This window comes from Corvus hawaiiensis, chromosome 1, assembly GCF_020740725.1.
Source record: "Corvus hawaiiensis isolate bCorHaw1 chromosome 1, bCorHaw1.pri.cur, whole genome shotgun sequence".
In the NCBI taxonomy this organism is placed as follows: domain Eukaryota; kingdom Metazoa; phylum Chordata; class Aves; order Passeriformes; family Corvidae; genus Corvus; species Corvus hawaiiensis.
In genome coordinates this window covers 38,760,027-38,784,967 of record NC_063213.1, presented here as the reverse complement: position 1 = coordinate 38,784,967, position 24,941 = coordinate 38,760,027, and the positions used below count along the sequence as shown (strand labels likewise).

At 40.3% G+C, this 24,941-nt stretch overlaps 1 protein-coding gene across 5 annotated transcripts in view; it reads right to left on the bottom strand.

Moving 5' to 3' along the window:
- Positions 1-5,842: 5,842 nt before the first annotated feature.
- The window catches only part of GADL1 (glutamate decarboxylase like 1), an 83,479-nt gene continuing 64,380 nt past the window's right edge, over positions 5,843-24,941 (bottom strand). For all 5 annotated transcript variants that reach the window (XM_048301406.1, XM_048301426.1, XM_048301430.1 and 2 more), the window contains exon 15: positions 5,843-8,592. In XM_048301406.1, the coding sequence (XP_048157363.1) occupies positions 8,419-8,592 (174 nt within the window). In that variant the 3' untranslated portion in view covers positions 5,843-8,418. The remainder of the gene's footprint in view (positions 8,593-24,941) is intronic.

Sequence of the window (24,941 nt, the reverse complement as noted above, 5' to 3'; positions counted from 1 at the left end):
TGAAAGATACAATAGTTACTGTGCAGATCTTTAGGCAGCATTTGAATATGGTTCCACGGTGACTCTAGCTCCTATCCAGTGTTCTAAGTAACAGCCTACGTGATGGACAAAAATATTTGCTTATTAAATCTTCAAGCTGCATCATGCTGTGAGAGGCTGCAAGTGTGCTGCTGATCAGACGGACTGACAATTCAAATTGTTCTTTGCAGATTGAATAAATAATTTGGAAAAATGTGAATCTCTTTAGTGGAAACACTTACTAAGAACTAATTAAATGTACAAATATCTAATGGGAGAAAGCCACTTAGAGCAGCTGGCCAAAGAAGCTCTAGTGCTCAGGATGGATCACAAACCTGGTAAGAATCAGTCATGTCTTGCTGTTACAAAAGAAGGAGAACATCACACTGTGATGGATAAACAGCAGTGGTAGCTGAGAGATGTACATAGTGATGCTGACACTCTTTTAAAACCTGGTAAGATTCCAGAGGACTGCTCTGTCTTGTTTTGGACAGGATAATCAGAAGATTTTAGAACATGGCCTCTGAGGAAACATGGGAGTAATGACTGTAATCCAGGCCTAGACAAGAAGACAATTAAGGGGTAATAAAATTATAATCTTTGAAGATGTAGAAAACACAAAGGGGAAAAGTAAATCTTGGACCTGCTCATGGTGGAGATCAAGGACATACAGGAAAATCTAAAACCTCATGGGACGACTGCAGATTTTCCAGAATTTTTGGTCATGAGTTATAGACTAGGCAAAGGTTAGATACTAGTTCTCTGATATCACTGATTCTATTTCAGGATGGAGGTCATAGCTTCTCGATGACATCTTGAGATCTTTTCCTGCCACAGGAGTGGCAGGACTATGTTCACTCAATGCCTCCAAATGTCTGAGTTGAGAGTGGCCAAGAAGCTGGAAATTTTGTTCTGTGGGAAATTGCAAAATGTGCTGGAGCACGGGGGCAGGACATCCTCTTTTGCAACTCCCTATAGAACATTGATATTTATCATGGAAAGGAAAGTATAAAAAAACCCCTGACATTTGGATTGCTTCAGAATAAAGGTCCTGCTCTACTCCACACTGGTGCAGACTCATCTTGAGTCCTGGGAGCAGTTTTGGGTGCCACAATGTAAAGAAGACATTAAGCCATTAGAGAGTGTCCAAACAAGGGCCACAGGGATGGTGAAGGGTCTGGAAGGGAAGCCTGGAGAGGAGTGGCTGAGGTCACTTGGTCTGTTCAGCCTGGAGAAGGGGAGACTGAGGGGAGACCTCACTGTGGTGTTCAGCATCCTCAGGAGGGGAAGAGGAGGGGCAGCTACAGATCTCTTCACTCTCATTACCAGTGACAGAACTCAAGGAAACAGCATGAAGCTGGGTCAGGAGAGGTTTAGGTTGGGTATCAGGAAAAGGTTTTTCACCCAGAGGGTTGTGGGGCACTGAAACAGGGTCCCCAGGGAAGTGGTCACAGCTCCAAGACTGACAGTTCGAGAAGTTTCTGGACACTCTCAGGCATAGGGTGTGATGCTGGGGGTATCCTGTGAAAAGCCAGGAGTTGGACTTGATGATCCTCATGGATCCCTTCCAATTCAGCATATTCTATGATTCTATGATAAAATCAAGCCTGGAATCTGAGCATTCTGAAGCCATACAACGTAAAAGAGGTTTGTATGCTCCTCAACTCCATTTTTTACCTTGATAAAAAGCAAGGATAAGGAATTACTGTTTGGCTGAGTGGCTCAGAATCAGGGAAGTGAATTTTTCATGCTGCCCTGAGTTCTCCATTGCTCACTTTGGATGCCTCAAATACACCAGTGTCATCATGGGTTACCCAGCATGGAAACACATTCCAGTCACTATTTAGGCAGTATAAAAACAAATAATCACAGGTTTGCATATATTTCCCTGAAGTCCATTGAAATCTAATGTTTTAATGTGAGACGGCCTAAATCAAAGCAAAATTTTCTGAAAAATCTTTTTTTGCCAGAAAAATGCCAGGAACTTTCACTTCCGGTTCCCTCCTCTGCCACATGTGAGAAGTCCAGGAGGGCTCTTTGGAAGAGACATCCTGAGTGTGGCACAAGTTGGTTACCAGAGGACACACCAGTAGATGGAGCACACGACTCTGCAGCACTGTGCTTTGGCTCTGTAGCACCAGTTAATATTTTCACTATTCACTGCTCCCAGCTTGAGGTACAACAGAGCTGGACCAGACACTGAGCCTGCTGCCCAGCTAGAGCTTCCTTGCTGCTGTGCTCCAGATGAGAGGCTAGGTCTGCTTTGATGGCCACTGAATTTCTTGGCTGGGTGACTTTATTTACACGTCATTTAGTCTTAGCTCATACACTGCTTTTTATGCCATCATTATACTTACCTTCACAATTTTCTGTTTTGAAAATGTTTAGTTTTTCCTATCTTAAACAAAAAAATTCTTGCTGCTTTTTGCAAGTCCCAAAGATTTTGCACTTTGTTTGACTGCCTCCCCTGCCACATGCTCTTAAAAATCACCTAGTTCTCCATGCACATCAAACTCTAAAATTTCCAACATAACTTCATCAGCAAATTTCATGAACTTTCTGATCTTTCTGGAAGTGCTAATGATGACAAAATGAAGTTAGATTAGCTCAGAATCAATTCCAAAGTATCATCCTGTCCCCATTACTCATTTTCATCTTTCACTACCTGTCCTATCCACTTTACATTTTCAGTCCTGCTTCCAATCTTATGTAGGTTTTCCCAAATGATAGAACAGCAAATACTTTAAGAGTCCAGTCTAGAAAATCAAGTTTTTATTCCCATAAACTCTCTGGCTAGTCTAGTAGCATGTCCCTCTGCTAAGCCTGTATCAGGGTATGTCCCATTTTTCACTCACTGCTGTCTCCTGTTAGTGACTCCTTCCCCAATTTTTATAAAGCTAAGGTGCAAGTTTCCACAGAAATAGAATTTTTAAGTTCCTTGTGTATCATTCATCTGTAAAAGAGGACAATTTCTCTCTCCCACTCTTTTTGTTACTCAGTTACCCAAGGCCAAACTGGTCTCCCACGTGAAGTCTTGATTTTGATGTTACAATAGTTCCGGCAGAAGCAGTGACTGCTCATCATCTGAGCACCTGGACAAATCCATTACTGGAAAAAGGAAGGCAAACATCACATCAAGATAACCTGAGCATTACGTTTGCTTCAACTTTCAATCTTACCCCTTATGCTACTCTGACATTTTTCCTATAGCTCCAAATACTGAAAATATCCCCCTGAAAAAAATTTTACAGGCATGAGAGAGGGTACAGAAACAGAGAAAGAATAAAAATCCATATCACCTGGCATGAAAAGAAAGGATAGATAAAGCTGCCAGTGTCAGTGCCTGACAGATTTAAGGAGTCACTTCCCAGAATGACAAGCTGGGTGAGAGCTTCTTGGAAGAGCTGTGTTGTGCACAGTCCTAAAGAAAAATGTTACGTCCCGTGGGCCTGTGCTATTTCATGGCAAGTGCTTTCAGCATACTTTCCATTTTTAAATAGCTTTGTACAAGTGGCAAGAAAGAAATTATGTCATCAAAACAGAACAATTGCGTTTGATGGCATATTAAGAGTCTGTATCTTTCAATTTCTATTATTAGCCTTCACCCTTGATAAAATAAAGATTTTACTAGTTTTCTTTAATGAATTTTAAAAATGTGATCAATTGTTCTTTAGTTGTACATTACCTACCAAGGCTGAAAGTGGTCCTCTCTGTTGGGCTTTTTAAAAATTACCCCTTCAGTGTCACTTTTCTTATTGACACCACTTTAAAACAAACTTTACCCTGATACATACAAAAATTTTTAATGTACTACAAAGTGTCCAGCCCTCTGGAAGGGCTTCTCTAGGATAGTGGATGGGCCATGGCATGCTGGGGCAGATTGCTGCAGTGCCAGGGCATGTGCAAGTTCTTTGATGACTCCGTGACTGGAACAGCTTCCCTGTTCCACTCGTGCAGCACAGCCACAGAGCAATTCATGTACAACAGACTTAGCAGAGGTTAATTGTTCACCATAACGATAGTAACACAATTGTTTTCTTCTGTGGGTTTGCCTCGAAACCTTTGACATTCTCTTTTTTGTTCCTCTTGCAGAGCAAATTTCCTTGTTTTGTTTCTCTTCTCAAAGCAATTTTTTGGTTGATCATTGTGCAGTTACAGAATTAGAGTAATAACATCTAACTGTACATCTGGAGGAAAAACATGTAATTGTGGGAGACTAGATTCAATTTAAAGAAAGAAAACCCCTCCACCAGAGTTTCTTGTGGCGTACACAGTGTATTTGCCAGGCAGTGCAGCTTTGATTGCATCTAACCTGCAATTAGCGTGAGCAATTAAGACAAAATTAACATGTGCAATTGCATTATTTTGGGATTTAACAGTAGCAATATTTAGCAGTTACTGCAGTAGACACAGTGCTCATAAGCTCAAATAATTACCAGCATTTACCAGTTACACCACAGAAAGGAGAACAGGCATGAGTGGGCCTTACCTGCAACATCTGATTTTCCATACGTCACTCAGCCACTGAAAAAACATGGAAGTAGCCAACAGGGAAGAGAGGCTGGGCACATTTGGCACTGTTGAAAATATGGGACTTAAATGGCACTTTTAGCTTATTTTTGGCTTGTCACAGAGCTCATGTATGACCTAATAGAAGAGAGCAAACTCAACACATAGTAATTCTGAATAATTCTCCTCTGCCTTCAACATTTCATATCAGTTTTGTAAGCCCTATCATGATACCTGGAGATTTAAAAAGAAAAATTATTTGAGCATGAATTAGTGCTGTGGTCTGTGTGCCTGAGGAAGCCTGAAGCACATAACAGGTTTTTACATATTCTTACCTAGTATTACAGGAATGCGACTCTACCAGTTCTACTAGGCTTCTCTTAAAGGACATTTCTTGTCCTTTAAGGACAGGTCAAATGATATTTGAAAAACATCTTAATGCATCATTGAAGGATACAAATGAAAATACCATTCAATTCAGCCTCACAAAAATAAAGTTAAATCTGCATCGCTAGACATGCACCTCAAGCAGATAAACTGAGATGTACAGAGTGCTAGAGAGGTGTTGAAATAAGAGATCCCAGTGATAAGACTCAGGGTCCAATCCAGCAAGGGTTTCCCATTAAATCAGTGGGAATTAGAAGCACTGAAATCATATGTAACCAGACTCTGATGATTAGTGTTCATTTATCACAGAAAATCGTGATAGAAGTCCTGAGACAGGGATGGCTGGCTCTAGGCACAATGATTTATGTGAGTGATTTTGCACATGGACCCATCTCAAAATGCCCAAAGTTTTCACAAGACACAGCCACTCAGAGCAAAATCTGCCTCCATATCCCTTCTGTCTAAATATTTCTTTCCTTTTCTATAGAAAATTTCATTAGACGTAGACACAAGAAATTACAGGCAACAAATGGATCAGCTTCTACACTGATTTATGCACCTCACTATTTCCAGAACTTGATTTAGCATCCTGAGAGATGGAGATTGCCAGTAACTAGGAGAGGGAGCTCACAGGCCAATCCCAGCTAGCTAGAATAGCAGAAAAACAATAAAAATTAAATGCCTTTCTGCTCAGACAATTTAGCTTTTGCATTTGAAAGCACAAGTAAGATAAACTGTGACATGTTTTCACCCAAAATGCTTATTAAAGGTGATATGGGCACAGCACACAGATAAACCACATCCTGAAGCAGGGTTAAACTAGGTTTCACATGTTAAAGCTGAAGTGCTATCTATCTGGAGTGCTTAGAGGTACCTTCTATATTTGTATATGCAGTTTTAGATTGACAAATGACAAGCATAGCCTGTATTTATAAGGATGTCATTTATTTCACTTTTTATTAAAATCACCAGCTACAAAATAGACATTTTGTACATACTACTCATACATAAGCAACTATGAGAAAATTACATTAGTCCTAAAATGAAGCCATCGTATTGTGCACCTGGGACGTGGTAAGGGGTCGGAAACAATGGAAAATATATGGAGATTGGATAAGATATTCACATCACACTGGAAGGTTAACCTGTAGCTTTGAAGAAATCAGTGCACATGTTGATCAGAGAGTTATTTTCTGCAAATATGAAAAAAGTTCCAGTTTGCTCTCAGTTTAAAATACTATAGCCACTACTGCTACAGAAAGGAACTGTGTTACTCCTGTCTGACATGTGCCACAAGGGTCACAGTGTCTGGAAGCAGAGAAATGCACTAAGAACATGAAGAGAAACAAGACAGTAACACTTTTTTGATAGTGGTGGTGTCATAAAACACCATGGACCAAATTCTTAGCTGTTGAAAGCTTAGCTTTTCCATGAATCAAAGATCAAGTACTCACCAATAACCTGGACCATAAACAAAACATCCTGACACTGTATTCTGTCTTTCCCTTCAAGGTCAAAAAAAGAGAAGGAGAAGAGCTAACAGTCCTGTCTAACTCAAGAAGCAACAGCAAAGTCATCCCCGCCATGCAGCATTCCTTGTGCACTCTGCACCCCACCCAGAGTGACGGGGAGGCAAAATAAACCTTATGGGCCCTGAACTTACTTAAAGGCTTTCCAAGATCAGGATAGCTGGTATAGCCAGAAGCACTAGGCAATAAATGATGGAGTGATTTGTAGGTATTAAAGGGCAAAATCCAGGGGCCACATTGTGATACTCATTTTCATATTACTATCAACATGGGTTTTGCTTGAAGTCCAGTGGATCACTATGATAGCACAACTATATCCACTTCCAGGACACTGGTAAAGGCACCTGTCAAGGGCTGCAGGTGACCCTTGCTCTCAACTACTGCTCTGACAGTGTGACCTCCTTGGTTATCATTACCTTGCTAAGCTTTCCACACTATCATCCTGGAGATTGGAAGTAGGAATTTCTCTCAATGTTGGATCCTAGTACAATGTAGGAAATTAAAACAAGGAAGCACTGTGTTTAAAAATAGCTTTCAGGAGGACAGAAAACACTATAGCAGAAAGGTTCATACTGGTCAGTGCTACCTCAACAGAATAAAGAACAAACAGCAAAACATTAAAGCTGAGTAGATGTTGATTACAAGGTGAAATACATGGCTATTTCCATTAGTTTGCTGCAACAACTTCATCACAAGAAATAATTTTCTATCTTTACAAAATGGATCATTTTTATAGAATAAAAAACAGACGAAAAGTATAGTCTAATTCTTAACACAAAGTGCAGAACTTAATTTTGTAACTTAAGATTGACCAAAAATGTTCAAATTGTTCATATCCTAAAATCACAGGAAGACCTTTTCTGATCACCACTATTGTAATTTCAGAGTAGAATTACAAATTATACACTGGTAACATAATGAGTCATCTCAAATCTGTAGGAAAATACAAACAAACAATAACAAATAAGCAATTTGCTAGATTATTAATATAAAGTGACCATGCATAAAAAATATGTCTCTTCTAGGTAAATATATATTTTTTTCCTCTGTTAAAATTTTAAAGTGCATCTAAAACTTCTAAATTAATCTTTACACTTTAGAAATAGATGAAGGTGAACAGCATTTTAGAAATTATAGGTAACTCCTGTTAACAAAGAGGTAAGTAGTTCTAAACGTTATTCCAATATTTTCCACTCTCCTAGAGGGGTGATGGGTGGGCACCACTGGCAAACACTGACTGGACCCAATCACTGTGTTTCATAGAACCACAATATCCTGTGGGTTGGAAGGGACCTTAAAAGGTCATCTGGTTCAACCTACTCCCAGCAGGGTTGATATTGGTTACTCAGGGCTTTGTGCAGGAGCTTCCTGCAAACCTCCCGGTGTGGTGACTGCACTGAGCCTCATGCTACTGTCTGCCTGTGCTCACAGCAGAAAACCTGGGCAATCCACCTAGTTAGGGGCTTTGAGAAACTCATTTCACATAAGTTCACAATTTCCAGTCTTATCATGTTAATTACCAACCAAACTAAAATATTGACAGAGCAGATAAGAGAATTAACTAGCATATTAAGGCTCACTGACAAATCCACTCCTAATAGCAACTTCAGAGGAATTTTGCCTGCATGCGTAAGTGACCAGTTTGAGCTACATGGTGCACAGGCACACAGTAAATAGCTGCCCTTCCTGGGACATAGACACCATTTTCAAAAGCGCTCCCTTCTTGAGGAAACACTTCCAGAATGGCAGCAATGGTGCTGGAAGCAGCAGCCTGCCCCCCAGCCCCCATCAGCAAATACTTTCCTGTGAAGGGGTGTTCTACCTGCAAAGTTCTCAACACCAACCTGTAAAATGACAGTTTCCAAATTATACGTCGAGCTTTTTACTACCTTTCACAAAATAGCACCAGAATGCTGCTGCCACTCTCTCTCCATAAATATCACTGTGAGCAGCACCTGATGCTGTGGAACTACAGCTACAAGTCCTTAGCAAGAAGTTCAATTTCATCCAGCAGGAAGTCCATGTCCTCTCGGCTGACTTGCGGGCTGATAACCACCTGGCGGAAGAAGTTGACTTTGCCCCCGTGAGGCTGGTACCCAAGCATCATGCTGCCTTTCTTCATCATCCTCTCCTTAATTATAGGAGCAACCTGAAAGTAGACACAAAAAAAAGGTTAATGTCATACTCAGAATACAGCATCTTTGGGCAGGAAGTGTATTTTGTGACTTAAAAAGTTTTTCTGAACTGTCTGAGTTTTGCACCCCTTGCCTGTCTTCCCCACTGCCTGCCCCAAGGAAAGCCAAGCTCATACCTGCAGGTTTAAAGCACTGAGACCCTTGGGTTCTGTAGTTCCTAAAAAGAATTGGAGCAAGATGTAAACCCTGGTGATTGAGGCATTCATCTGTGACATGGGAAAAGCTGGGTTAAGGTCCCTAGTCTTCCTGATTTAGATCAAAGGTTTGAACTCAGGAAGAACATCAGCTGCAGCTGGTTAAAAGCTGGGTTTGTCTCCTTGTGGTAACTAGGCTAAGCATGACTTCTTGCCCTTGATGACCCTTCTCCACCACATCTGCAAAGCATCTGCCCCTAGAGGACATTCTGCTTTGAACCCCTGTGAAACTCAAGTTGCCAAAAAAGTCAGTGTGATGCAATGTTAAAGGACAAGGCCTGATCCTGGAGTTTAAGATTTAATCTCTTAGATTTAAGGCATGAGTAGCCTTTGGCTACACCAGTCTTGTGTTGCATGGGATGAAATCTCATAGCTGTCTTACTGCAGAAAAAACCCATGAGTGAGATTGGCAGAGTCAGGTCCTTAGAGCAGAGCATTTGATCTCGTCCCAGCAGGGCTGTTAACTTTGGCCAATTAATCCTGTGCACAGCTTAAAGCATGTGAATAGTTCGGCGTTGTCATGCATGAAATAGGTCATAAGCTTAAATGCATTGCTGGACTATTCCTTGGAAGGCAGAATTAAGTATTTTGACAGGAGTATTTTTTAAAAGGTCTCACATTTTAATATATTAGTAATAACACCAAGGTATTTCAGAACAGCGTGTTCCTTCTCTTCTCTTTGTGATGGTTTGACTTTGAACTAAGAAAATAGGTATGTGACCTAACCTTGATTTCTGCATTAATTTATTTCAGCTCTAAAGCTTTGTGCCACATACTACTGCCTGATTTGCAAAAGAAAAATTATGACACCAACCTTACCTTAATAGCTTTATTTTTACATGGCATATTCCAGTAGTCTTTTTAGCTTGGATAGAAACAGATAAGGTTCTCAACACTAACAGCCTAGCTTTACTGTGTTTCTTTAGTGCCCCAAGAACAGGTTGCAGCAGCAGAGGAGCAGCTGCCATTTCCTCAAAACAACATTCGAACAGCATGGACATAAACTACAAGTAGCTACTTCTAAATGCATTAATCTAGTTTGCTTGTGGGAATAGCATGCAAATTAATAACAAATTTAATTTAATATATTTCTTATCAAATCAAATCCTCTCTGCTTCGGACCAAACATTCCAAACTGCACCCACGCCAGCTGTGTCCTGAAATTACCTTGACACTATGACATCGTGTCCCAGAACTGTTGTGCTGGGCACCATGTACATACAGAAAATAAAAATTTCCTCTACTTCTGTACTTGACAGAGCCCCCAGGTGACTTCTGCTCATGGAATAAAGACACTACAAGTGCAAGGGGAGAAGCAAATTCTTCTTAATACACTTTTTCAGGGTCTTCTTTAAGATTCAAATCCCTATGGCAACTTTTAGCCTTTATTGATGTTCCATCAGAGTTATTTCATCTTTTGTATCACATTATCGATTCTCTTCATCCCAACACCTGGTGCTCCATCATCCATCATCCCAAAATGTGCAGTAGCACAAAGGGAGGCCATGAAAGCAAAAGCATTTACAGCTTCAGTAATCTGAGGACTGTAAATATACTGTATTTCAGTAGCTCTTTGCTGGGGGAAAGGAAAGGTAGAAAAACTTCACTTTAATGATCTCATTTATTATCTCATTCATCCTCCATGATAATGAAGCTGTCCTCTTAATTTGAAGTGTGTTCATCCCTTCTGTTCATCAACACTTCCCACATAAAGAAACAAAACAAAACACAAAACTGGTTTCTAGGCTTTTGACAGGATTCATTTTGGAAAGACTTTCCATCAAATATTTTGCATGTTCTTTTTGCTAAACTGGTGCAGTCAGTGTAACAAAACTGTCAGGGATCCTAGCCACAGAAGACAGTAAGGAACAGAATCTGTGTTCAAATGCTTAACTACATGTCTCACAAAAGAACCATTAAACGATACCTGCATGCTGAGGCTTGGACTTGAGTGGCACAGGGTATGACTGCTAACAGAAGGGAAAGGCAGCTACCACTTTGCAGCAGAAAAATTAGACCTATAAGAAACTAATTTCCTAGCAAGGAGTTCAATGTGTTTAATTCCCCCCAAAGTCAATGAGACCTGAGGATGCTGAAATATCAGAAAGAGCTGCACAGCCCCATTCAGGATAGGCTCCTCAGAAAGCAATTTAGTGAGAGTGAGATTGCTTCACCAGTCCAATTATTTTCCTCCAGAACTTAGTTCAAATTGTAAATCTAATTCTTTGTGTGGCCTATCCGTGGAGCAGTCTCAAAATTTTAAGTGTAATATATCCTAAACTTGAAGCTCTCTTTTCTCCTTTGCTCCCTTCACCTCTTCCTTCCCACTGCTAGCCTCCCCTGCTAATCCACCCTGGCGATTATTGTTTCAAATGCTCACTACAGCAGCATAGAAGCTATCAGACAGGTCCTTCTTCCACCTAGGAATGCAGGCAGGGGGTGCCATGTGTGCAAGGCCGTTCTACAGCAGAGCTTCCCACACTGCACTGTGCAGCCACAGCCCAGGCAACTCTTCCTAAGGATTGATGGGTTCATCACAGTCTGCCTGTGCAGAGCTACACAGCAGCTGTAACAGCTCATACTTCCCTTTCTATTAATAGCAGAGCCTTTTAAAATAGACCAAAAATTGCAGAGTAGTTTAGCTCCTTCTCTACCTACCTGAGTAACAGGGTAACCTCTTTTCCCACTCTCAGCCAGCACTTAGCCACACTACAAACAGAAAGTTTTAGCCCTAAACTTTAAGATGTTTCTATCGAGAGTCCAGACCACAGCTGATCCTCATATATATTTACATGGAAGATGCCAGTGCTCCTTTCCAGCACATACACACACAGAGCAGTGTGATGAGTATCTGGGACCAGCTCAGACACTACAGCTGAAGTATCTAGTGCACCAGGGGGATCAGAAGAGCAACATATCTCCTTTTCCATATCTCAGGTATCCTTGAGAAAAGTAATTCTGCACAGTCATACCAATACCTTTAAACCACTGTGTCCTACTAATTGACTCACCAATGACACTTAATCCAAATTTCTCCAACACTTTGAGAATTTCCATCAGGCTCAGGTTGTAACAGCATAACACACTTCAGCAACCAGCATTACAGAATGACTCAAAAAAGGATTGAGCATATTCTCAGCAGGAGAATCCAATACCTAGCGTCTCCAAGAGCTAGTTCCTAAGTTTGGACAATAAAAAACTTTTCAGAGGACTTGATGAAACCCCTATTTGAGACAATTTCTTCTTCTTTCAAATAGCAAAGCCTCCAAATCCATTCTCACTTTAGTCAAGCTATGCAAGCCTTGTTCTTAGGCCAAGAGCAGCCTTCTAGCACATGGTTTTCTTGTGCAAAGGGAAACCTCCAAAGCAGCTCTGTAAAACAGGTAATGTTCTCACTCCATTAGTCATGGCACAGTACTGTACTTTGGAATTTATCCACTGTTAGCTGCCTATTGGTGAACAGTATGGACACTTGTGGGAAGAATTGGTTTGTAAATTTTATTCTAATAACAAAACAAAAAAGAAAAGTCGCAATAAGATAACCAGGTGCTTGACTTTTTCAAATCACATAATCTCATTGACTTCTAAAATACATACCCCACTATCACCAGTTTGGAGTTCAAGTTGTGCACTCACTCCAAAATAGCAGATACCTTGTGATGTGAAGGAATAGAACAGAGTAATCTGGCTCCTTTGTTTATATGTGGTAAATGCACTGAGCCCCCAGCCCCGGCTGCACTGGTGCTGCTGGGTATGGATAGCCAAATAAGTTGCTCTAAAGAAAAGTAGAATTTCCCAACAAATATGCTATCTCGCTCTTTTTTGCTGAAATAAATAAATCAGCACCTACTGGTTTTAATTAGCCCCTTACTTTTCTGTGCTAATGTTGTCTCTGACAATTGCAATTAACAGATATGCTGAAAGTGCAAGAAAGCTCAGGCTGGACAACTGCACAATAGCTTGCTGATAATGGAAGACCGTGTCAACCTTGATTAATAATTTCTTTCTCTAATACCCTCTTTTAATCTGTAAGTGATCTCATTTTAGACCTAATTCAGTATTTTCAAACTGTCCCATCACAAATGATATTCCCTGCCCCTGACACTGTACTTCTGTTACCTGGATGCCACCTGTACTGCCCTCATTCTCACAGACTCCAGCTGGATTTCTCTAGTCATACCTGATGTTACATATCACAACATTTTTTCCAAACTGTAGGCTAGAGGCTATAAGCTTTAAAAGCAACATTCTGTTATGTTTTATTTAAACACTAAGGCAAAAGGAGCGAGTTGCAAAATTGCTAACAACGTTGGGTAAAAATATTCTGCTAAGCAATCAGTTTATGAAAATATATTGCTTCAGGGGGGAAAAAAATGCGAATTTGACAAATAGCCTAAGTATCATCAGCCATAAAAATAAAGAAACCAGAAAAGACTAAACTTCTTCTAAAGTTTGGAAACAAACATATTTTGAGTATTTGTTTCAAAACATTGTTTTCAATTAAAACTTAAATTCAATTGGAAAATGAGCCATTTTTATTAAAGCCAGTAGAAAAGGACTGAGGAAATTGAAACTATGCAAATGCTTCATTTAGCTTGCCTGAAAAAAACTTTCTGGTCAACTAAAACCAAGAATTGCTTCCAGTTTCTCAATTCAATGGCCAAGCAAAAAAAAAAAAAAAAATCTATTTGTACAACCATAAGTATGTGGGATCAAAAGTGCTGATGCTGCTTAAATAAAACATCTGTAGAACTTTTGTCTCTCAGAAAAGAAAGTATGAGAAAACTCAGGGGACTGCCCATTCTGCTGGCAAAACCTGTCTGGACATCTCATGTGAACAGCTTTGAGTAGTATGGATGAGTCTAAATGTGCTAACCCTGCAAGAACTACAAAGACAGAATGCCTACAAAAACTAGTGTTAATACTGGCAACTGCTAGCAGAAACGTTTTTCCAAATCTTCGGAACGGGTCCCAGGTGGCTGAGCATCTCTGCAACATAAAGCTGAAGAGTTATTCCAGCTGCTGGCAGCAGCAGCTCCAAGTCACAGAATCCCACTCTGCTTCTCCTGATACTAATTTCCAAATTGCCATGGACTTCAATGGAAGCAGAATGTAATTATCTAAATTTCCTGCTCAAGCCTCTGCTTCAGGTGGTAGTTTGCAAACAGCCTTCAGCTCTTACTATAGAAAGCCACATTCGCAGTAAATCAATAACCTTTCTAGGGATCCATAAAAGCAGGCTAGACAGCACTGGAAGAACAGGAGCATATTAGCAGCTCAAACTATTTCTCTTCCTCAAATACAGCCTTGATTAAATTTTCCAAGGTACAGAATACCACATGAGAAGCTGGCTGAAGATTCGTAGCTAAAAGACAAAAAAGCTGCCCTTTTGACAAAATGGAAAGATCACATTCTCACGATTTCACAGATATGAGAAACACATTTTGTGTTCTTGTCTCGATTGTTCCTTGCAATGGAAGACAAGTTTATACAGAACAGTCCCTCTCATCTGACCACAAAAATCTATTTTGTCTCCCCCAGAAGGGGCAAACTTTCATTTGGAAGGTCATGATTTTTACTTGAAAGGCCACTATTGGCTGTTCAAAGTCTGCAAGTTATTCTTCCTACTAGAAGTGACCAGTTCGAATTCATGCATATTCATAAGAAAACAACTATTGTACAGCAATTACCACAAAAAAAAAAAGTCAATAAAACCCCAATTAATGAAGTATTTGGACACAATCCTAAATTTTTGCATAATGGACTATTAATTTCAGGGGTTCTTCACAATACGGTTTCTTATCTTGCTTAAATGACAGAACAGTGGTTCAAAGTACTGGATACAAACTTGACAAATAGGACTGGTCCCAAACCCTGCCAGAGGATGTTTGGACAAATTACTACATCTCTTTTGGGTAATATGTTTCTTTTTTCCTATACAACCCTTCAGAACAGTGAAGTCTTTATGTGTTCATACATCATACATTGGTGAGAGTTGGTCTCTTCTCCCAAATAACAAGCAATAGGACAAGAGAAAATGGCCTCAAGTTGCACCAGAGGAGGTTTAGATGGGATATTTGGGAAAATTTCTTCACTGAAAGAGTTGTCAAGCACTGGAGGAGTCTGCCCAGGGAAGTGGTTCAATCACTATCCCTGAGTGTATCTAAAAGCCGTGTAGATGTGGTACTTAAGGACATAGTTTAGTGATGGACTTGGCAGTGCTGGGCTAATGGTTGGACTCAATGACCTAAAAGGTCTTTTCCAACCTAAATGATTTCATGATTGTATGATTCTATCTATTGCAATCAGCCCTGATACAAGTGTACAGAGCATCCACAAGGTATGATACATGTATTTAATAAGTTCTCTGTTAAGTAGGTCTCACAAACACCTGCCACCACATGTCTGCTGCATTTCCCAGTGTGGCTGCAGAAGATAAGCTTGATATCAATTATTGCAGTCAGTATCAAGTAAGAACAGTAGCTGACATTTTAATATCCTTCACTGGATGCAACACAAATGAACAAAACACTTTCCTTGGTTGGCTGTAATCACAAAACTAGCTAAATACTATAAATATTTGGAAGTAATAGTGCTTTCATCGTATTTTAACACAAAGAAAGTATATTCCCCACTGCTAAATATCTTTCCTTGCCTCTTGCTGCATCATCAGTTGCTGGCTTTGAAACAGGATTTTCCCCTCTTGGTGATAATTAAAAACAAACTCAGACCATTTGTCAGCTGTCACACCAACTAGGACAATCGAAATACCAAATATTTGCACACCCAATCACAGCTTTGTTCCTGTAGCCAAGGCTCTCTGTAAAACCCAAACATGTTTTTCTTTTGTCTAGAATTTGTTCTGGGCCCACATCCCTAAACCACTAATAAATTATTGCCTTACACTATTGCGCCAGTGTTCCCCTTGTGCCACACCAGGCAACAAAAGCAGAAATAAGTGCATTTGTCAAAATAGCAGTAACCACTTCCACATTCTTCAGAGCAACTAACATATCAAACAAGAAAAGATGCTGCTGTATTTTTGTCCCAGAACCAACATTCTCTGTGCATCTTCAAGTCACACTCAGGGCTGCACAGTATGTCCACACTACTATATATTGCACATCATCTTCCCATCCACTGCTTTTTTGCCAGAAGACACATTAACCAACCCCACAAATCACTGAAAATTACCTGAATAATAGGAAATGGTGAGCTAGCTTCAGATTTTGATTGTCTTAAATGACTTCTTTAGGCTGGTCACTTATGCAAGAGAAAATAGCCTTCAGACAAAGGCTTTCACGCTAATGGTATTGGCCTCTGAAAAGGAGGAGCCAGGACAGACAGCCCCCAGAACAGAATCAGCACTTGGAACAAGTTTGTGTGTGTTTTTACTTACAGCTAAAAAGTACATTGGTGAACAACACAGCTTTCCAGGTGCACTGTCCCATGTCTGATTCTGCCTGAGCATATGTGGCTTCTCAAGACAATTCACATGGAATTCTTATTATTTTTCTGTTATTTCTGTGTTGCTTTACCAAGGTCTTATTAACAAGCCATGTAGAAAGTGCAGGGATCAAGGAAACGCCAGAGGCTTGCACACAACACTATGATTCCAGAGTTCTGACCTTTAAGAGAGTTGAGCACTGCTCTCAACTACTTTTATGAAACTTATAACTCTAGGTTTTATAAAAGCAATTATTTTAAAAGCTTTCACGGCATACACAAGGTTCTTCTGTGCACCATTTTATTGAATTCTCATTTTACTGACTAAGATTTCCAGTCTTTCAACCCTGCCAAAGCTCCCCTTCTCCATCCAGGACGAAAGGGTAGCATGTCATCTTGAAAGCAAGAGTAACAAAAAAACCTATCCTTTTTCATTTCTATGCATGGGGCTGAGATTCCACTCTACAGCACTGAGGGAATAAAGAAACCACAGTGCAATCTGAGTGTCTGGGGCTGGGAGGAACATTTTACAACAGGAGACGGTTGCATTATATGGTGACACAAGTTCAAATACTTGACATGCTTCTAGTGTAGAAAAAGGAATGTCACTTCAGAAAGTTGGAATGATTCCCAGCTGTTAAGATCTTATTTACTATTTGCACAATTCAGCTTCTGGTATAAGATATCAGCACCTTCTGTATTCCCATTACAGTAAGAATTACTGAGCAGTAATGCATATTCTTTAACCAGATCTAAAGAAAAATGGGTATTTCAACAAAACTAGATAACTTTTGTGCCTTGATTTTTTTTCCTTAATGTCATCATACTGACTTTCTCAGAGACTGCATACAATATCTTGGGGAGCATGAGGGGATGGTGTCTACCATGACCCAAAATGCTAACACAAAAGTAAGGCTGTTGTCTAATTTGACCATGCAATTTAACAAAGTAAATGAGCCCATTTGCCCCTCCACACAGTGAAATACAAGACAAATAATTGTCAGTTATCAAAATAATTTTCCTACCTGAGACTCTTTTTTGTAAAGCTTGATATGGCTATGAAATAAAGGCCACTGAACCCTATCAAAGTCAACACAACACTTCCCACGTACATCTTTTCCCCAGACAATGTTCACTCCAGCTCAGCCTTGCTCCTCTCCTCATTCCCAGTGAGCTTTTTTATCTTTTTTTTTTTTTATCCCCAGCTGAAATCCAGCATATGTTACAAACCTCTGTGATTAATGCATGGACAGCCAGGAAACTGAAAGAACAAAGCAGAATCTCTAGGGTGTCAAAATGTGCAATTTTATAGCAGTCTGAAAGGGTGAAAAATGAAAGGAAAATTATGATTTGCACCTACGAGTATTTGCAAACTAAAGAGCCAAAATACAGGTAATGATGATTGATAATAGTCTTAGGTAAGTAGAACTAGACTGCAGTCAATCCCTAGATAATTTAAGGTCAGTTGAAGGGGGAGCAACAGACTGGGAACAAAATTTAGAATCCATTTTGCAAGGATTTGTAACCTCAAAGGAATACACGAAATAAAAATCTGCTGACCTTGGGCCTAAACCCTAAGAGTCATAGATATGGCTCAGCATTCAGAGGTGCAGATGAAATCTTCTAATTCTGTACACCAAACTTCTCTGAAGACCTTATTCTTTCATCAGTCTGACCAGGAATTCCCTGTGGACTATGGTAAATGCCACAATTTCCCTTAGTGCCACAACTATCTATAAATCACCCACAATCAGGAGGAAAATAAAAGCAGGGTAAAGTGTTTGCATGTTTTTGTCAGGGTTCTGCACCAGCATAGATATCCTTACAGACAAGGAGAGAGAATGAGAACAATCTTTTGATCTTTGAAAGCAGTTATGATCTGCTATATAAAACTCATCCATTAAAGTCTGCTAAATTTCACTTCCTTTATTGAAAAAGCTCTGTAGAACTCAAGAAATACAAATAATCCTCCTACAAAAGATTATAAAATCTCTGATTGGTCAGTGTGTCTGGAAAAGATTCTCTACATTAATCAACATTCACCTACAGAACTCTGCCACTGAAGTCACAGGGAGTTTTATATCTAAATTCACCTGTGGTAGAGTTAGACTAACCCATGTTTCCTAATAAATATCACCTATTAAATTATCTATTGTTAAATTATCTATTAAATTTGAAAGTAAGGTCTAAATATCTGCTGAATGGATATCAAGCTCAAGGATTTTCTATTGCTTTTAGAGGAACACTTCTCAGTTATAAAAAATTTTTTAGACTTGTAGATATTTCTGGCCATACTGACCCCTTTGGAGAGTAATAAAAAATCCCTCCTTGTAGGCATGAAAAAGAAATATATTCCATCTCATTCCTCTTGAAATTATTACAGCTAGAAAGGAATCTGTACTTAAATATCTGAAGAACAAAATGAAATCCTATGAAGAACTTTGTATCTCACTAAACATGAAAGAGCAGGATTTCCTCCCACTCATACCCGCAAAAATTTCTGACACCACTCACAACATCATACAAGTATAAAGACCGCTTAATTGAGCAGATGATGCAAGCTATACACATTTTCTGCGGCATTAATAGTAATTGATATTTTCTGAACATCTCTGAAATTTCTTATCAAGCAACAGCAAGAAAGGGCAGTTTTATGTGAAGAAAGGACAATTTAGGGCCCAGACCTTTTTCCCTCTATCTACAAATTCAATGTTTACTTTCAGTTCCTGCAAGTGTTTGATGCAGTGGGAGGAAAGTGCAGCTCCTCTCTCTTCCTACTGAAGTTGGCGATAGGAAACAGAAGAATGCTAACGTAATAAGTAGATACTAATTTAAGTGGACACAAGCTTAAGATTTATTGACCTGAGAGCAAGAGGTCAATATTTATTCAGAGAACAATAAGTCTTTATACTTCGTTCTCACAGTTGTTAATCCAATATATTATTAAATCCATCCCATTAAAGCTAATCAGACTGTGTGTCCTCATGAGCCTTGTTGCCAATAGTCATTAGTATTGCATGGGTCATTATTACTGTGCTTTGATAATTAAATCATATAATATTCAATAAAATTAAATATATGGGGATATAAATATTTATTTTTCTCTACCATGACTATATTGTCGTGCATTTCATTAGGTTTTTCTTCATGCTGCTGTAGACCTTTCTTACATTCTTCTGCCAGGACCAGCCCAGCTAAGGAATCTAAAGCTCTGTTTGAACTACACCATTTTCTAAACTTTTTCATTTGTCTTAAAAACCTGATACTCTTAAAGCCACATCCATCTACTTGTCATACACTACGCAAGTAAGAAGGAGAGTCACAAATCAGTAAGTAGCTGCTGTTGGGGAAAAGAAAAAGATAAAAGGAAAAAGAGCCATACTCCTGAGTATAAGTGAAAAATTCCTTCTATTTTGGAGTTTTACAGTGCTTTCCGTCCTCACATTTCAATGTACTTCTTAGATAAGAAAAAATACTATTATCTCCACCTTAATCTCTGAAAGGAACTGAGTCACACAGAAAGGAAATAATGACTGAGATCTTAATCACAACTCTGTGCCAAAGATAGATGCCACTCAGGTACATTAGTGAGCAGGACAGGGTATTTTTAGTGCAAATTGGCCTTGCAAATACTCTCGCAGAATGCAGACAGATTCATCCCATTTGGGTCAAAGAGCTTTCCTTCCTGGAGGAACCTCAGCTGAACTGCAGCAGCAGGATGCAATGCAGAGTGCCCCGCTGTCAGTGCAGATGCCAGCTCCTCCAGCTCCTGCCAGCTCCTTAGTTAGCACTCCATGAACTCACAGCACACACCCAAGGCTGCTGACTGGTGTGAGCTTCACTCTTGGTGAAGGCTTACTGAGGGACCACAGAAAATCAAAGCCTGGTCACTCCATCTTCTTTATACCACACACATCACTAACACAGGCTACCATTTCCCAAGGTCCAGCTCTGTATATTGACTTAGATTGATCTTTGACAGTATTTTTCCTTCAGGACCTACACTGTTTACAGACTGTAGTTGGTTATTTTTGTAAGAGCCCCGCACATCAGGGGAGCAACAGCTTGAGAGGAAGTGTTAGGTACATTGAGCTTTACTATGTGTTACCTAGAGACACAGCCTCCAGCACTGAGGATAAAATGGGGAAAGTAAGGTTCCATTCCCATCATTTTGGCAGTCTAAAGGTTAGACATCTAGCCTATGCTAGCCATCTAGGTTTTGCCTTTAATTAAGGGAGAAAAAGAGGCACCTCTAGAGACTGATTCATCTCATTCTAGAGTAAGACAGGCCTTAAGATAGATGGGCTCAATTTGGAAAAGCTCCTCTCCTCCTCCATGGGCTTCAGTGGAAGACCTCTGCCTAAGTTTTAGCTGGCTAAAGCAAAGTAAGACAAAGTCCATGCAGACAGTTTGTCTTGAATCAAAGCTATCTAAAACCCGTGTTCCTCTGCTTTTTCTAACTGCTGGATTGCCCCAAAAGCCACACTGGACACAGGAGAGAGGGAGGATATCTAGAGTACAAGCAGACTCAAGGGGAACCAAGTGCTCCTCCATGACTATAACATAACACACTATGAAGTCTAAGAAACAAAAGCCTGCAAAGGAACGCTAATAACCTGATCAGTTAAAATGGAGAACATCACATTAATTACTCCTCTGACTATCAGAAGAGGATAATTGCCCCTGGCATGCAACACACAAAGAGAAATAAATGAAAAACTGTCACAGGAATGCTAGGTGAGGGGATCCTATGGGATGCAGAGGGAAGAAAATTCTGTGTCTGTAGAAAGCATAATATGCGATGCCTAGGTGAAGAACTAAAGGTGTGAACAGAGAGAGATCAGGAGGATGGGGGAAGTTGAGGAAAACCCCATGCAGTATTACAGGTTTGGGGCAAAGTGGCTGAAAAGTAAAGGACCTGGCGGTGCTGGTTGACAGCAGCTGAACGTGTGCCAGCTGTGCCCAAGTGGCCAAGAAGGCCAATGGCATCCCGGCCTGTATCAGCAATAGTGTGGCCAGCAGGACCAGGGCAGTGATTGTCCCCCTGTGCTCAGCAGTGGTGAGGCCACACATCAAGTCCTGTGCCCAGTTCTGGACCCCTCACTACAGGAAAGACATTGGGGTTCTGGAGAGAATCCAGAGAAGGGCAACAGAGCTGGGGAACGGTCTGGAGGGTAAATGCCATGAGGAGCAGCTGAAAGAGCTAGGGCTGTTTAGTCTGGAGAAAAGGAGGCTCAGAGAGAACCTACTAACTCTCCACAACTACCTGAAAGGTGGGGGTAGCCTGGTAGAGGTCAGCCTCTTCTCCCAGGCAACCACTGACAATACAAGAGGAAATGGCCTCAAGCTGCACCAGGGGAGGTTCAGGTTGGACTTCAGGAGGAATTACTTCACAGAAAGGGTTGTTAAACATTGGAATGGATTGCCCAGGGAGGCGGTGGAGTCACCATCCCTGGAGGTGTTCAAGGAATAACTGGATGTGATACTTAGTTGCATGATCTAGTTGGCAAGGTGGTGGTCCCTGAAAGGTTGGACTCTATCTCAGAGGTCTTTTCCACCCTAATTGATTTTGTGCATAAAAATAGAGGGAAAGTAAGATAAGCAAGGCAGATACAGAGAGACAGATGGTCAGTATCCTTACCTAGATGAACTCTGCACCTAATCACTGCACACTACCCTTCATTCTTATTAAATCCTATTTCTTTCTTCTGTGTGGGTGTGTGAACATTAATAAACTCCAAGATGGACAAGCCAGCTAGCAGGACAGGAGGTCTGAATACCTGCAACCAAGGTGTCAGCAACTGGATAGACTCGATTTCTGAGCCCAGCTACTAGAGAGACAGGAATATGCGTATGTTTCAAGACTTCAGTCCTTACCAGCTGAAGAGAACATGGTTATTTGTAGTGTCCATGTCTGTATGACATGAATTTAGATGTGTTCATGGGGGTGCCAGTAAAGACACTGCTCTCTGTGCTGATCTCTGCAGCCAGCTGTGTGTATATAATGTATTGTTGGTGTGTGCACATGCACATGTGCACCTCTTGGACTTTGTGTACTTGAGGGCAGGGAACCACCGCGGTCTCACACCTATTGGGCTGGAACAGGACGAATGTTGCTGGGTCTGAATTGCCAGTGCTCTGAAGTCTTTTCTGTGGTTGATAACCCAAGCCAAACCATTCTATGATTCTGTGATTTTCACTGAAATGGTTGGGACCTGTGCTTTGAATAATTTTCTATGTATAAGAAATCATTTGCATTTTATCCCAGGAGCATCCCATTGGTCCCACAAATGCACACTGATCATTGGGAAACTCTGTTTGGGGTAGAGCTTCATCTGGCATGAACTTGAAATGGAACTTCAGACTAGGATTAAATCCACATACGTTTTTACCTCATTATTCTATCATATGTTAAGTTCTCTATGATAAAAAATTAAAATGCACAGAATGAGGCAATGTGATGCTTGCATTTCTGAGGCTGTTTGAGCAAGAGCCATCTTTAACTAAGAACAGTTGTGAGAATATGTGCTAACGCCATCCTAAGGGTGTGCCTCAGCTCTCTTGACGCTATTTCCCTTCTATGTTTGGAGCCAGTTTTTATAAATTTAGCACATACCAATTCCTTTGGTGCACTGCTGCCAAGCTGGCCATGTGTACATGCAAAGATCAATTTTTCCTGTAAGCACAGATTACTTGCACGCATATGTTACATATGTAATACATGCAGCTGTGTAGGACCAAGTTAGAATGAAAGTCAAGATTGCAGCGGACTCCTCCAAAAAACAGGAACACAAAAAACAAGCCAAAGGAAAAGCTCCATCTTGTACATGGCACAGCTCTCCAACAGGCTGCAGAGCAAATGACTCTCACATCTAGCATGGCTATAGGCTATTGCCTCCTACAAGCTTCAAACTGTAGTTATTGTACTTCCCTCAGATGATTCTCATTATAACTGGGATGAGTGCTGAGTTAAAAACTCAGTGTATGAATCATATCATCAACTCAGTTGTCTGGAATTTTGCTTTTCCACGCATTTCCTTGTTGCTACACAGATCACCAGTGTAAAACACGTTGTAGCTGCATCGAATTTCCTTTTGCTCTTTTAACGCTACAATAGCCTGTGAGCAGATACTTATCCACTGCTATCCAGCTTCCTAACCAGTGATGATCTTTGCCTTCACTGCCTGCCTCACAGAAGTCACAAAGAGTTACAAATATTTATGCTGAGGTTAAATCCAAGGGGGATCTCTTTATCCAGCTTCTGGGATAAAGCCTCTGCATTGAGTGCATGTGTTCTGCTCAGGGAAAAAGGAAAAAAAAAAAAAAAAAAAAAGACAACCCAGATGTTCAGTTTAAGCTTAATTTAAGCCATGCCATTGCTCCATGCACCATCAGATCGCATCCATCTTTCCATACATGGAGGTAACTCCATAGCACTGCATCTTTTGCCATAGCCATCACCTCTGGCACCTCCTCCCACACTGGAGCAGAATGAGGGTCGTTTCCACCAGCTTTTGACCTTGCCAGGGAAAGGATATACATATATGAGTGGTTCTGAGCCCTAGTCACAAGACAGGCTGCTTCTTCCTTACAGATTTACACAGAGGACAAAACATAACTGTTCCCTGCTATTAACATTTACTGTTCATGTGACAGTCTCCTTCATTTAGCTGTTTATTTGAACTATATTTAATTGGCCTATAATAGCTATAGTACAGTCCAGTGTGTTGTACAACATCATCTTACAGTCCTGTGTGTTGTACATTTCCTTTCTGTCTAAACATTGCACCACTGATATTTTCTACCTACAGTCACTCTGCACAGTACTGTACTAGATTTCCCCTTGTCCTGGATCTCTCTAGGTCCACCTATCAGCCTCCATTCCTGAACATTATACCTTGGCTTTTTTAGTAAAAGAATATTTTGACTGATTCTCATCAGTGGAATGCATTTTTTCCAGTTACAGGATCCAAAACAGATTTTGCAATCTTTCTCTTTGACACCAGTAGTAATCTCAAAGTGTGGGGCTAGAGCAGGTTTCGTAATTTCAGGGTGGGCAGTACAGAAATGGTTTCTCCTTGGTTTGTTTTTAATCCAATAATAAACTGTAATCATGTTTTCAGAGTAATGTCCCCCCCCTTTTTCATTACCACCTTTCATTAACCAAAGGTAATCAATCTGTACATTCAGAGACTTAAGTTTCAGTCCATAGCAATTATTTCAAGAACTGGCATATTTAAATTCCTGTATTGTGGAAACAACACTAACCCCAGCTTGAAGTTATGGAATATTTGATGAATGTTTTACGATCGAACAGACAGAAGCACTTCCTACGCTTTTATCAAACAACTGATTTTAAAAAATCACAGTTACATCAGGATATATGAAGTTAGCAGCACCTCTACCTTAATCTCTAAGATGATTGTACTAAAGTGATTAATCATTGATGGTCAGCAAGAAGAGTTTAAAAGCTTGGTAGGGAAAACTGTCAGTCTTGTGCTTTCATTTTCCACTGTCAGCTGTGACTTTGGGTAGCAGAAGGGAGCACACAACTTGGGCTGCTTTTCATCACCATCTAGTGCATGAAGTAAAGAACTGCACGGCTTTAAGGAGTGACTGATTTAAAGTTAAGCAGCAGTAGGATTACAGGTCTTTTCATCATT